This window comes from Emys orbicularis, chromosome 11, assembly GCF_028017835.1.
Source record: "Emys orbicularis isolate rEmyOrb1 chromosome 11, rEmyOrb1.hap1, whole genome shotgun sequence".
NCBI classification, from domain to species: Eukaryota; Metazoa; Chordata; order Testudines; family Emydidae; genus Emys; species Emys orbicularis.
The window spans coordinates 35,828,897-35,844,849 of NC_088693.1; the positions used below are offsets into that span (position 1 = coordinate 35,828,897).

General features: G+C 44.4%; 1 protein-coding gene across 1 annotated transcript in view; it reads left to right on the forward strand.

Moving 5' to 3' along the window:
* The first annotated feature begins 204 nt into the window (after positions 1 to 204).
* Positions 205 to 15,953, forward strand: part of CSRNP3 (cysteine and serine rich nuclear protein 3) — a 46,390-nt gene continuing 30,641 nt past the window's right edge. Inside the window, exon 1 of the mRNA XM_065413757.1 lies at positions 205 to 352. Coding sequence (XP_065269829.1) covers positions 205 to 352 — 148 coding nt within the window. The remainder of the gene's footprint in view (positions 353 to 15,953) is intronic.

Here is a 15,953-nt window from a genome sequence, read left to right on the forward strand (position 1 = left end):
GTGTTTCTTTCTTTTTACTTTCCTATAACATATACAATACATCCCAATAAACAGTCATTCAGGAACAAAAGTGATAGTCTATCTTGTGTATAAAAATCCCCATAAAATTACATTGTAGACCTTGATTGTATGGTCAGTGGTCAAATTTTTCAATGCTTCATTGCTCTTGTTCCTGTTACAGGTACATGTGACAGCGTTGCAACTATGAGTGGAATTTTAAAGAGGAAATTTGAAGAAGTTGATGGCTCCTCACCCTGCTCCTCTGTGCGGGAATCTGATGATGACATTTCTAGCAGTGAAAGTGCGGACAGTGGTGATAGTGTCAATCCATCCACTTCTAATCATTTTACCCGTAAGTACTAAAGTTGTATATAAGACCCATTATTTGCTCTACAAGAGAAACCATATTACGTGGTGACAGGTTTCAGTGGTAGCCGTGTTAGTCTGTATTAGCAAAAAAACGGAGGAGTCCTTGTGGCACCTTAGAGACTAACAAATTTATTTGGGCATAAGCGTTCGTGAGCTAGAACCCACTTCATCAGATGTATGAAGTAGAAGATACAATAGCAGGTATAAATACATGAAAGGATGTGGGGTGTTAAGTCAGTCTAATGAGATAAATCAATTAACAGCAGAATACCAAGGGAGGAGAAATAACTTTTGAAGTGGTAAGAGAGTGGCCCATTACAAACAGTTGACAAGAAGGTATGAATAACAGTAAAGAGAAATTAGTATTGGGGAAATTAAGTTTAGGTTTTGTAATGACCCAAACACTCCCAGTCTTTATTCAGGCCTAATCTAATGGTATCAAGGATCTACAACCTATCCTGAAGGACAATCCCTCACTCTCACAGACCTTGGGAGACAGGCCAGACCTCGCTTACAGACAGCCCCCCAACCTGAAGCAAATACTCACCAGCAACTACACACCACACAACAAAAACACCAACCCAGGAACTAAACTCTGCTACAAACCCCGGTGCCAACTCTGTCCACATATCTATTCAAGGGACACCATCATAGGACCTAACCACATCAGCCACACCATCCGGGGCTCGTTCACCTGCACATCTACCAATGTGATATATGCCATCATGTGTCAGCAATGCCCCTCTGCCGTATACATTGGCCAAACCGGACAGTCTCTGCGCAAAAGAATAAATGGACACAAATCTGACATCAGGAATCATAACATTCAAAAACCAGTAGGAGAACACTTCAGTCTCTCTGGTCACTCAATAACAGACCTCAAAGTGGCAATTCTTCAACAACAAAAACTTCAAAAACAGACTCCAGCATGAAGCTGCAGAGCTGGAATTAATTTGCAAACTAGATACCATCAGATTAGCCCTGAATAAAGACTGGGAGTGGTTGGGTCATTACAAAACCTAAACTTAATTTTCCCAACACTAATTTCTCCCTACTGTTCCTCACACCTTCTTGTAAATTGTCTGTAATGGGCAACTCTCTTACCACTTCGAAAGTTATTTTTCCTCCCTTGGAATCCTACTGATAATTGATTTATCTCATTAGACTGACTTAACACTTGGTAAAGCACCCCACATCCTTTCATGTATTTATACCTGCTACTGTATCTTCTACTTCATACATCTGATGAAGTGGGTTCTAGCCCACGAAAGCTTATACCTAAATAAATTTGTTAGTCTCTAACGTGCCACAAGGACTCCTCGGGTTTTTTTTGCATATTACATGGCTTAATAATAATTCCTAGCACGTATACAGCACTTTTCAGTAGATCTGAAAGCACTTTACAAAGGAGGCCAGTTTCGTTATTCCTATTTTACAGATGGGAAAGCTTAGGCATAGAGAGAGGCAGTGACTTGCCCAAGGTCACTGTGATGGTCTCCGGTTCACAGTGACACAGCAGGCTCAGGCATTTTGTCTTCATATTTTTAATTCACTTTAATATCTGTACAAATTCTTTATTAGTCTGATATATTTTGACTAATATAGGAACATAAGACATAGGAAGGGACTTTTCGGGTCATTGAGTCCAGTACCCTGCTACTGCAGGCAAACATTATACACTGCAAGCCCTTTAAAACATGCCATTTGGCTTAGATAGCTACATATTAGTAGTCAGATAACCTCAGAATGTTCAGTATTTCGGTGTATCTTACAGTTGGTATAGAGAAGTACAAAAGGATAATTTTGCAAGATACTGCAGGTAAACCTATCTATTTGTTTTGGATAAAATTGGCAAGTTTTTAAGGGCCACATTCTATGCAGCCAGTATCCTGAAATATAGTGCTTAGTATCATCTGCTCTGGTGTACTATGTATAATAATACTTTCTTTTTAAATCAGAATGGTCACACTATAAAGGACTTACTGAAATATGTTGCAGATCAGACAGTGATCCTGGCAGCCACTGGTCATAACAGTGCCTGCTCCAAACAGGAACTTGCTTTTATGCAGTGAACAAATATTTTGTGGAGATAAGTATTTGCTTCAAGGTTAGCAAAAATGGGCAGTTTGTGTTTAGAATATCTGATGAGAATGAATTTGTTTTTGGCAGTGGGGTGTTGGTTGCATTGAGGGTTTTTTTAAATACCGGGTTGAATATTTTAAACAATCTAGGGCCAGGTTCTGCAACTCTCCTTTGCACAAATAGTCCCACTGAAGAATTCAATTGCTTAATTTTTAATTGGTTCATTTAACTGAGCTGGAGCTACCTGCATGATAACAGTTGCAACTCCTGATTTATTCAGGTTTTGTACATTATTCCCCTTTAGTTTATACATGAAAAGTGCATGAAATTCTAAATTTACACAGATCCTAAACCATTACATTGAACCTTGCGTTCAGTGTGTTCAGTTCTTCCTCTTGTACAATATACCCCATAACCATTGCAGAATATAGGAATGAAATTACTGTATGATTTAGAGGCGGCATTCCTAGATCTCATCAAATCTTTATGCTAATTCATTAGTGGGAAAAGCTACCTTACAAGTCACTGAGATTTTTTTAGTGTACACATATTACTTTATCCCGCTAAAGGCTATCCATAATTTATCAGTTTGCCTCATATGCAGAAATAAACTACATTGTATATATTGTATCCTAGCTTTTTCAAGAAAACAACTCCATTGTGTGTTGATCATGTGATGTGAAACACCTTTCTATAGAAACATATCTGTTTTAAGGAAAATATAGGTTATATGTTCATGTTATCATATGGAAAAAATTACATATATAAAATGAAAAAAATCCCAGTCGTGTGTCATTATGTCCTATTTATGATTATGTATATTGAGTGAAATGGATTACTATGACTTGGTTAAATATAATCATTCACCAAACTAGTGAAAAGCATTTTGTGTAACTAATGTGAAGAAAAATGGGGGAGGGGAGGTGTGTGTGCACGCGCGTGCTGACATACAATTTAAACACATTTTTAAGAGAGAAAATTATGTGGGTTTTGACTTTGCGATAGCTATTTCAGCCCTGAATTATAATTCAGATGTTCTGATGCTGTTTTTTGATGGCAGTACTCATGTTGGCAGATTCTCATTCATGCTGGCAGGTGATAAAGATGTGCAAGTGTTTTTGTGCTGAAACTGCCTATTTTCTCCTTTCATTCATGCTTTTTACTTCTGCTGATGTCCAGCACTCATCTCATGTGAACGTGTGTTCAGCTGGCTAAATTAGACTTAGGAAAGGTATCCTATTAAGTCTGGTCACATATTTTCACTTCCAGCCACTCTGCTCATTAGAAATATGGACACCTTTGTTATATTTTAGGTTCTTCTTCGAGTGCTTGTTCACGTCCATTCCACATTAGGTGTGTGCGTGCCGCGTGCACGAGCGTCGGAAACTTTTCCCTTAGCAGTACCCATCGGGATGGGCTCTTTTCGAAGTGTCTGGGCTCTTTTCGGACCAGACGGATGCATAGCTGCATAGCCTCAAGGACTTGAGGGCCACACTCAAGTCGCTGGGTATGCACACCCCGGCAACCCAAAGAAAGCCCTTCAAGCCGCAGCCTCCTTCTCAGTGTCACTACCAACCTCGTCCTAGGCAGGAGCCCTACCGCAGGCGAAATGGGGATAACAGGAGGCGGCATAATAATAACAACAATAGCTCCAATAGGCCGGGCCAGAGCCAAGGCCAGCATAAGTCTCAGCCCGGCCCTAAACCCGGCTTTTGAAGGTGCGCTCGAGGACAGCGTACCAGACCAATCACCGGATCCATCCTCTTGTTTCCTGAATCGCCTGTCCCACTTCTCCCATGCGTGGTCCAGCATTACGTCGGACCGTTGGGTGTTACGCACGGTGCGAGGCGGTTACATGCTGCAGTTCTCCTCCCTGCCTACCCACCCACCCCCCTTCCCCGTCCCTCTTCAGGGACCCTTCTCACAAGCACCTCATGGAAGAGTTGGTTCGCACGCTCCTAGAGGCGGGGGCAGTAAAGTTGATACTGAAGGACCTAAGAGGGAAAGGGTTCTATTCCCGCTACTTCCTCATTCTAAGGCCAAAGGAGGCCTTTGACCCATTCTGGACCTGCGAGGGCTCAACAAGTTCCTGGTCAAGGCCTGGTTCTGCATGGTCTCTCTGGGCACCATCATCCCTTCCGTGGATCTGGGGGACTGGTACGCTGCCCTCGACATGAAGGACGCGTACTTTCATATCGCCATCCACCTGGCACATCGCCGATTCCTGCGCTTCACTGTGAACCAAGAACATTACCAGTTCACGGTTCTCCCGTTTGACCTAGCTGTGGCCCCACAGGTGTTCACAAAATGCATGGCGGTAGTGGCGGCCTTCCTACGGAGGCAGAGGGTCCAAGTTTACCCGTACCTCGACGACTGGGTCCTGGCGGGCCAGTCCGAAGAGGAGGTTCGGTCCCACGTGCAAGTGGTCCTGAGACTAATCCGCACGCTGGGGCTCCTGGTCAACATCCCCAAGTCCACCCTCATTCCAACGCAGAGAGCGGAATTCATAGGGGTGGTCCTAGATGTGGTACAGGCAAAGGCGAGCCTCCCAGTATCACGATTCCTGGCCATCCAGCAAGCAGTGAACTCCCTGTGCCAGTTTCCCACTACAACGGCCAGATGCTGCCTGAGGCTGCTGGGCCACATGGCAGCATACACGCATGTGGTCAAGCATGCCAGAGTGAAACTCAAAACGCTGCAGGCTTGGCTCGCCCGTGTATACCTCCCAGGCAGGGACCCCCTGGACTTGGTAGTGACTGCCCCGGGGGACGTATTAGACTCCCTGCTGTGGTGGCTGTCCCAGACCGTGGTTTGCGAAGGCATCCCCTTTGCTGCACAACAGCCGTACCTGACGCTTGGGATGGATGCGTCAGACCTCGGATGGGGTGCTCACCTAGGGGACCTCAAGACTCAGGGTTTGTGGTCGGGAGCGGAGCAGTCGCTCCATATCAATGTGAAGGAGCTCAGGGCGGTTCATTTAGCCTGCCAGACCTTTCACGCCACTTTGAGTGGTCACAGCATGACAGTTCTGACGGACAACACGACTGCCATGTTTTACATAAACAAGCAGGGCGGAGCCCGTTCCACGCTGCTCTGCCATGAGGCTCTCCTCCTCTGGGACTTTTGCATAGCCCACGCCATTCATCTCGAGGCGTCACATCTCCTGGGGGTGTGGAACGAACTGGCGGACCACCTCAGCAGGTCGTACCGCATGCACAAGTGGACGCTCAGAGCGGACGTCATGTATTCGCTCTTCCGTAAGTGAGGGTTTCCCCAGGTAGACCTGTTTGCCACCAGGGGCAACGCCCAGTGCCTGCAGTTCTGCTCATTCCAGGGCCGCAGCCCGGGCTCAGTAGCAGACGCGTTTGCGATCCCGTGGGGAGGGGAATTGAAATACGCCTTCCCCCCGCTTCCTCTGGTGCACAAGCTCCTGCTCAAGGTGCGCAGGGACGGGGCGACGGTCATCCTCATCGCCCTGGCCTGGCCCCGCCAGCACTGGTTCACCATGCTCCTGGAGCTGTCCGTGGAAGCCCCGGTAACCCTGCCCCTACACCGGGACCTCATCACGCAGGACAGAGGGCGGCTCCTCCACCCCGACCTGCAATCACTGCATCTAATGGCGTGGAAGCTCTGTGGCTGAATGCTTTGGAGAGCCAGTGCTCCCTCCCTGTGCAGCAGGTTCTACTTGGTAGTAGGAAGCCCTCTACCAGGGCGACTTACCTGGCCAAGTGGAAGAGGTTCTCCTACTGGTGTGGGCCTCAACAGGTTCAGCCACTCCGGTGCCTACCATTCTAGAGTACCTACTGCACCTCAAGCAGCAGTGGCTGGCCCCGTCCTCGATCAGGGTGCATATGGCGGCCATCTCCGCCTTCCACCCGGGGTTTTCAGGGGGCTCGGTGTTTTCCCACCCAATGGTGGGGTGGTTCCTTAAGGGGCTGGAGAGGGTGTTCCCTTACTCACGCCCCCCAGTGCCTCCATGGAATCTCAACTTAGGCCTTTCTAAACTCATGGGGCCCCCGTTCGAGCCCCTTGCTACCTGCTCCCTCCTCCCTCCTCCACCTTTCCTGGAAGGTGGCATTCCTGGTGGCCATCACCTCGGGCCGAAGGGTATCTGAGCTGAGGGCACTCACCTCGGAGCCACCATATACGGTATTTCGTAAAGACAAGGTGCAGCTCTGCCCACATCCCAAGTTCCGCCCAAAGGTGGTCTCACAATTCCATCTAGGCCAGGACATTTGTCTGCCGGTGTTTTTTCCCAAACCCCATGCGGACCCAAGTCACCACAGCCTGCACACCCTGGATGACCGTCAAGCATTGGCGTTCTACTTGGAGCGCACCAAGCCCTTTCGTAAATCCACGCAGCTGTTCGTGGCCGTGGCGGAAAGGATGAGAGGCCTCCCGGTGTCGGCGCAGTGAATCTCCTCCTGGATTACAGACTGCATTCGGGTGTGTTATGACCTCGCAGGTGTTCCGGCCCCAACGGTCACGTCCCACTCAACCAGGGCGCAAGCAGCTTCAGCAGCTTTCCTGGCACAGGTCCCAATCCAGGAGAGCTGCAGAGCAGCCAACTGGTCGTCGGTGCATACCTTTACAACCCATTACGCGGTCAACCAGCAGGCCTGAGAGGACGCGGCGGTTGGCTGGGCGGTCCTCCGATCAATTGTTCCATGACTCCTACCCTCCTCTGAAGGTAAGCTTGTGATTCGTCTAATGTGGAATGGACGAGAACAAGCACTCGAAGAAGAAAAAACGGTTACCTACCTTTTCGTAACTGTTGTTCTTCGAGATGTGTTGTTCATGTCCATTCCACCACCTGCCCTCCTACCCCTCTGTCGGAATCGCCGGCAAGAAGAAACTGGAGGGGGTTGGGCCAGCGGGGGTATATATGCAAGGCGCAGTGGCGCTGCTTAGGCGGGGGCCCTGCCGGCCCGCCGGGTACCGCTAAGGGAAAAGTTTCTGACTCTCATGCACGCGGCGCGCGCACACCTAATGTGGAATGGACGTGAACAACACATCTCGAAGAACAACAGTTACGAAAAGGTAGGTAACCATTTTTTCCTTGGAATGCTGGGGAGCTCTTACATCAACAATATACTTCAATTGTCCAGCAGTTCACTAAAAGGAAATAGTATACCTTATTATAACAATATATATATTTGGTTATATTTCAATAAAAAGGTGGTTGAGTGATGGAGTGAACTGTCCTGTGGGTGATTTCAACCTACTAATAAATCTGATTACCACTACAGGGGTCAGAACTGGTTAGTTACATTACCTCTTTCCTACCAATTGTCTCACAAAGGGCAGGAAAAATAGTGGGCGAAATGTCTTTTTTATTTATCCTGTTTTCCAATTAATTTAATTTTAGCACAAGGATACTACAGCCTTTTGACCTCTTAAACACAAGAAGATACATTTGCTTGGTCAAAATTAACAGTAATAACCAGATACCTTTGTAATTTACTGAGGCATTCTAAAACTTCTGTTTCTTACTGTAGTTTTTTTAAAAGCTATGACAGTTTCTCTGTTTTACAATAGAAAGTGTTTGTTTGTATAATTCTACAACTTTGCACAGCTTTCTGTAAACTAAACTGATATAAGACATTCTTAAAATAAGAGTTTCCACACACAGATTTGTGCCAGAATAACAGAAAGTGTGAATCACAAACTGTGACAGAGTAGTCAGCCCCTTAAGGATAGTGGTGCCTAAGGGTCAGCCCACCCCCGCTGCGTGGTGTGGCCATTTTAAGTTTTGAAATGTCTGACCTGCAGAGTTGGCAATAGGCATAAGCAGACTAAGCAAATTACTTAGGGCCCCAAGCAGCTCGCGGGGGGAAGGGGGGCACTATTAATTGTTGGTATGTGTTGTGGATGGGGAAGGAGGAAAATATTCCTGCTTAAGGCCCCCAGTCGCTAGCACCGGCACTGATGACAAACAGGGACCAGGAGATATTGGTAGAAAGAAAGCAGTCCTGGAATAAATGGTGTTTTGGAAAAAATCCCATCACTGGGATTTTTTTAAGGACCCCAGACCTAGAGCCTTGCAGAGTGGGTGGGACAAGGCTCCGCTCTCTCCTGACCAACGGAGATATGCTGTTTCCCCTTCCTTAAAGCTCATATGCTGCCTCCTCCCTCATAGCAGGACAGAAACCAGCAAAGGAAGGTTTGTATGCTGAACCCTCGGAGCCCAGGGACTGATTGGGGAAAGGAGCCAGCTGAAGGAGAAGCTAGTTAAGGCCCTATAGCTGACTTAAACTGCAACCCAGCTCCAAGGAAGAGAGCTGGAGACTCCTGTCTTAAGGAGAGAGACTATTGAAAGTACGGGCCAGCTCCAAGGAAGAGAGATGCAAGAGCATTGTCTTCAGACATTGTTTTTCTGAATTTGGTCAGCAGCAGTACAATATTACTGACCATATCGGGGACCAGATTCTTAGCTGGTATAAGTCAATATAGTTCCACTGAAGTAAAGGGATGGCTATACCAATTTACCCCCCCCCCCCCCCCCCGACTTGCCTTTTGCCCCTTCTCAACCAAGCAGGATTCAAGCACAGCTTTTCAGACCTTTTTACTTGTGGCAATATTGGTAGTATTTCACTGATATGCATATATTACATTTAGGGTATAATGTTGATAAGCTAAAATGCAATAGTTACTATGACATAAGATATTATTTCTGAGTAGCCCCACAGGGGAATATTGAAGTGACATAGTAACTTTCGTTACTGGTAATATCTTGATGACTATGTACCCGTAAGCTGATTTGTGTTACCACTGCATCTACTTTAGTGTATATATGATTCATCATAGACTGGGTTTGAAACAATATATTTACATCAGATAGTCACCAAAATAGAAAATAGCAATTTGGTTCTGAGTGCACCAGTTTATAAGACAGATTGTCACTAGTGTTCCTTATTTCTGAATATATTAAATTGTCAGATTTAGAAATAGAAACTTGAAAGTTTTAACACAAGTGCATAACATTAAATCTTGATTGTTTTTGAAATACTGTTCTAAATATTGTTCTTTAGCTTCAAGATCAATGTTTTTAAATATAGGCATGGGAAAACTACAGCTTTTAGTATTGTGAGTATCAGAGGATCTCAGAAATATTTGGCCAGAGCCAGAAATCTATATATCTATTGGCAATATGGAAATATGAAAAGTAAGTTGAATGTACATGCTTTAATTTTACTTTTGCAAACAGTGCCCTGAGTTCATATGGCAAGGGTCTAAATTCCAAGAAACATATGTACAGTATCTTCAAACCAGCTTTATACAATATTGTGAATAAGCACGTATTTGACAAGCTTCATTGCCTTCCAGGTTATGTTAGAATCAACACAGCTTGGAGACCCCAGAAGGAGGTGGCTATTGTATGTTGGTACTTAGTCAGAAAGTGGCATATATTCAATTTCTAGAATTCTGCTGTATGTTTTAGTATATACCGTATATGTATACAGCTATAGGTACAATATATTTGTAATGGTTTGATAGGGGAGACAGCATATTTGTTACTAACAGTAATACTGGGGACATTGATCTTCTGTGTCAGATGAAATATCAAATGGAAGGATGACCTTGAGCCTGCTCAGCTGTTTACATCTCACATTCAAAACCCATTCAGTTCTTCTTTGTTGTTTCTTAGCTTTATCAGTCAAACATAATTTAAACATAGTGTAATTGATGGGAAAATTACATTTACTTAACAGTTAGTTGCTCAGACTAAATTCAGAACTTAATTTTTTCACCCTTAGTTCTGATTTGGATCAATTTTCACTATATTCAGTCAATTAAGGTCTAGCAGTTTCAGTGTGCTTCAACATCATTATTAGAAAGTTGAAACTAGCAGAGCTCCGTGCTGGCCTTAGACATGTCTTCTACACGTTTGTTATAGAAAATGAGCCTATCTGATGATGTATGCTAGTAAATATAAACTGGTATATGAGGAAAGAACTGATAATATTTTTAGGAAAGAACCAACTTAACTTTTTTTCTAGCACTTAAAAATAGATATAAACAAACCTTTTCCTGTCTTGCCATTTAAAAGTGATTTACATTTTAGATAGTTACCCTGTGCTTAAAAACATTTGATTAATTTAAATATGCCAGTAAAATGCCTAGTTTTAGAAAAAGCCAAGCTACTCTTTTCCAGAACTTTGTGTTTCAGTGAGAAATTAATTTCCTATATTTTATCACTTCCACAGTTTCTAGGGAGAGTCTTTATGCACTTTGGTTCAAGAAAGAAAATATGTTAATTGAGACAATTGATGAAACAGGTTATGTGCAGGTAGAAAAAAATTTCATTTTAGTCAGCTGCTTGTTGCCTTGATATTCCTACTTTGACCTCCCTATACTCAGTAAATTTCCCCTGGTGGTCATCCAGTCACCTTTGGTTGTCTTAATTAGATTGTAAGCTTTCCAGAGCTGGGAACATTTCTCTTTCTGTGCGTTTTAAAATGTGGTTTAAATTTACAATGCCATATAAATTATTTAAATATGAAAACACTATATTATGGGCTTTAGATTGTGGTGAAAAAAGCAATTTATTTTCATTGTAATGCTTTTACATTTTCCATGGTCATATAGGTATATAGTTAAGTTTTATATAAGAGATTAATTTCGATGTTTACTTTTGCTGCTTAGTACAGTGTCATCCCTAATGTACATCATACAGCCTTTCTGTCTATTAGGAGATTACCTGGGTGAGGCAATGGGGGGAGTTGACATAGAGCCAGCATAACTGCCTAACACCAAGGAGAAGCCGCTGCTGCTTCAGAAAGGGCTTTGAATGGGAGTCTCATCTAGTTATTAACCCAGACAGCAGAGAGACCTTTTCCCCCATGGGAAGCAGTTATAAACCCCAGGCACTTGGAGTGCATTTGGTTGTTGCATTTCAAATAAGCTTGTATGCTAAAGTAGGAGAATAAAATCCAGCACTGTATAAACTGGAGTGTTTGGTCTCTCTAACCCAGTCTGACTTATTTCACTTGACTCGCCGCTAATGTAGATGTTTTACATGTACAACTGATCCATTAAAACCTTCCACTAAAATTAAATGATGGTTAGTTGGTAGCTATATCCAAGCATTATAGTAACAGAGTGAAGTCTCTTTAAAATATACATTAAAAATATATTTTCCTCATTCTCTTAACCCATCCATCTACACAAAGAAATAATGGAATATTTCACAGAGGGTTCTATGAAACTCATTTGAGCTAGAACGTACACTGGAAATAGCATGGGCACATCATACAGTCAGCCAGTTGCACTGCCTGTATCACACTTGCACATTTCCTCTTCTCTGATCCCATGGAAGCTTTTTCCTTCCTTGATTTTTTTTTTTTAAATATTCAGTTGCTACTCATTGTTCTGTCATTTCTTGATTACCTTACACTGTTTCCTTTCCTCTTCTGCTGGATCTTTGATCATCCTACTGCGTGCCCTTTGTATAGCTCTTCCCCCCCCCTCCCCCCCACCATATGATAAAGTTTGATTTTAGATACAAATTGTCTTTCAAAGACCAGCAGTTTGGGGATTGTGGAGCACCTCAGTGTTTTACAGTCAGCAGGCCCTTCTATATACTATTTCTATTATGGTAGCACTTAGAAACCCCAAGTGGAGATCTGGACCCCATCTTTGAAACTTGTCTTCCTTTTCTAATTAATCCCATGAGTTCTGAATATTAGAGAAAACCTCATGGACTAATTCTCTCGCTCCTCTGAGATAGAACTGCAGTAGATTAGAAGGAGGTAATTTTTGAATCAGTAATGGAACTGCAGCATATTAGCAAGCAGGCAGTGTGTAGAAACCTATGCAGGGTAGCTAATGCATCTCAGTGGCACTTACAGTACGTATTGGATCAGATTCCCCACCATATTCCAGCTGCTCTGCTCCACTAGCTATAAACATAGTTTAACTGGCCAGAGCCAGTGATGCAGAGCAGCCAGTTGAACTAGGTTTATGGCTGCTTTGCATCACTGGAGTGGTGCAAAGCAACCAGAGCATATCAGTGAATCTTGAACCATTATCCTTACAGGTGAAATTCTCTACTGAGGTGCCAAGGAGCTTCAGCTGGCTTTAGTCTCTAGCCACTGCCGTTACCAGATAATGAATTAAAAAACAGATTACAGTAACTCCTCACTTAAAGTCGTCTCTGTTAACATTGTTTCGTTGTTACGTTACTGATCAATTAGAGAACATGCTCGTTTAAAGTTGCGCAATGCTCCCTTATAACGTTGTTTGGCAGCCACCTGCTTTGTCCACTGCTTGCAGAAAGAGCAGCCCGTTGGAGCTAGCTTCGGGGGGCTTGGAACCAGGGTGGACCGGCAGCCCCCCATCAGCTCCTCGCTCCCCTAAGTTCCCTGTGCAGCAGCCGCCCAGCAGGCTTATCAATTGCCGGCAGTTCATCTGTCCCTCCTGCCGCTGCCATGTGTTGCTCCTGCCTTCTGCCTTGGAGCTGCTCCCGGGAGCCTCCTGCTTGCTGTGGGGGGAGGGGGGAAAGAGCGGGGCTAATACCAGGGTGTCCCCCTCCCCCCTGCTCCTGCCCACCCCATCTTCACCGAGCGGGGGGCGGGGGACACGACAGGGCTCAGGATGGAGGGAGCTTGCTAGCAACAGCTGCTGTCTCAACTTGCTGATCTATTTAAAAAGGCAATATACTTAAAGTGTGGTCAGCGTACTTAAAGGGGCAATGCGCATCTCTCTCTCACACACACACAAGGCATGTGTCTCTGTCTCTGTCTACCATGCTGTCTCCCCTCCCTCCATTTGTGCTGCCTTGTAGAGTGTGAGGCTACATTAACAATGGGTTAACCCTTGAGGGCTCAGCCGAGTGCTTGTTCATCATTTAGCAGTAAGCCATTCCCTGGGAAATATCCCACCCTCTACCACCCTCTGACTTCACCATCTCAACCAAGCTTCACAATCATCATTGCTGTGTACAGTATTAAATTGTTTGTTTTAAACTTATACTGTGTGTGTGTATGTGTGTGTGTGTATATATATATATATATATATATATATATATATATATAGTCTTGTCCGGTGAAAAAAATCCCCCCCCCCCATTTACATTAATTCTTATGGGGAAATTGGATTTGCTTAACATTGTTTCGCTTAAAGTTGCATTTTTTCAGGAACATAACTACAGCGTTAAGTGAGGAATTACTGTATTTTTTTATGTAGTTGGTTTCATTTAAAACATCTTCAAAAAAACAAAACACTAGCTCAAGCCATTCAAATCTTTGCAGGAGGGAAAAAAATCATAAACTATCTGGAAACAAATGGGCAAACAATGCAATTACAGAGTGCTGGTATAATGTGTTTCCAGAAAGATGCACTGCTTAATAAACGGCTTGATGCCTGCTGAATGAGCTTCCATTGCATGGTTTATTTAAGATGGAGCCCAATGCATAGAACATCCAATATTTTGAAAAAGAAATCCAATCCATTCAAAAAGCATGGGTCACAGTTACCAGGTACATAGCCAAAAGAGATGATTGCATTCTGTTGGCCAGACACAGATGGGAAAAAACCTTTGTGGTCTAATATGATTGGGCTGGGCAGAATTCATTATTTATGTTTTTATAATTTCAGTTGGTACTAGTGATGTTTGTACTTCAACAGTTCTTAAAAAATTATTTTTATAGACTTTTAAATTTTTGCAGTTGCAAGAAATTATGGGGGAAGTCAAACAATGGGGGGATGTCAGACAGTAATTGGGGATACGATTTTTTATGGTAAAATTATGTTTAATTCATGGCATAGTCATGATAAAAAAATAGATGATTTTACACTATGATTACAGCAACCTTGTGAACCCTGCTGCCCGCTCTTTAACAGTTCATTAGTTTACTTTGATCTGGTCTCCTTTTGAAACGGTCAGAACTAAATCTAAGCAAAAAAACTGTTACTCAGTGCTCAACTTATGGGCGGGGGTTCCCCTATCCTATCTGTCCCCCCCATTCCACTCTGTCTCCCATCCCCACTCTGCAGATCCTTCTTCCCACTGCAGAGCTTCTACAAGAGGCAGGGCTGGGTCTTTGCCCCTCTCGTCTCCCAGGTCCCTTGTGGTGACAGCTCCCATTCTTTGCCCTCTTTTCTCCTTGTAGGTGCCCTAGTCCTCGCCCCACCTCCCTCCCCCATCCCTGTTTGCTACTGGCTTGCCTGATCTCCAACACACACACCCCGCCACCACCAACCTCTTTTCCCAGCTCTCTCCCCAGTCCATTGGTGGAGAAGGAGTAGTCAGGAGGGACACAGCAGGCACGGGATAGTACCAGTCTCTGCCAAGCAGTGGGCCAGGGTACTGGGCCATGCCTCTCACTTCCTGCCAGGATGAAGGGATTCTCCATCAGAGATCATCAGAGCCTGGGATCTGCCAGTCAAGGTCCAGGCCTGGGCAGCAGGTCCCACCCATGGGCTAGGGAGAGAGATGGAAAAGGAGGATGGGGAGCTGGAGGCAGAGGGGACCATGGGAGTTTGAGGGCCAGGGGACCTAGAAGGGAGAAAGAACCCAGAGAAAGTCATCTGTTACCACTGGGACATGAAGGGGCAAAGACCCTGCCCCTTCTAGGAACTGCACACTGAGGTGAGGGGTTTGCAGGGAGTCAGAATGTAAGTGGGGGGACAGAGATGGGGAGGGTCTACAGCAGAGCTAGGAGAGGCAGAGGGGGTGTGAGATGCCTGGAGCTAGTGGGTGTTGGGTAAGTGCAGAAGGCTTGGTGGGGAGGCAGTGGTAGGGTCTGTTTGTGTGTGTACAGCGTATAGACATTTACTGCTAAAACTCTAATCTTGCTAAGCCTGTCTGATCAACTAACGACAGCTTCCCTACACTATCTGCAGATTATAAACTCTAGTAACAAATGGTGGGCATGCACCTTTAATAACGGGCAGGTATAGTGCTCGCCGTATCTCTCAGTTACTTCTGCCAACAGCACCATCTCATTCTTATCTGGATTGAGTTTTAGCCAACTGGCTCTCATCCATGACCCCATGTAATCTAGACACAGGTATCACCATCATACTGAAAACCGCACAACCCACATCTCCTCATTATCCCTCCTCACAGCCCCTAATACACATTGAAAGGAAGGGTTCCATTTGGTCTCCCTGCAGAACTTCACATGTGAGTGCCCTAAGGGATGACAAGCCATTGCCCCAGCCCTCCCTTTGAGATTGCTTGCTTAGGAAGGAACATTAGCAGTCCTGTCCACTCTTGCATAGACCTGACACATTTTTTTCCATAGTTAACTGAAACTTTGTAATTTTATAAATGTTTTGACCAATTTTTCTCACCAATGTTAGTTTTTAATTTTAGCATCCATTAATACTATATCCCCACTGCATATCTTTTCCCTCACCCAAATGATATATGTCCTCATGGAACATTCTAGTTACATGTGACATCATACTGAGTGTTGTGTTCCACTTCCTTGTCTTTGTGGTGGATTGAGAATGTTGAAGAGTAATATCACATTCTTTGAAATATAGTATCAGAG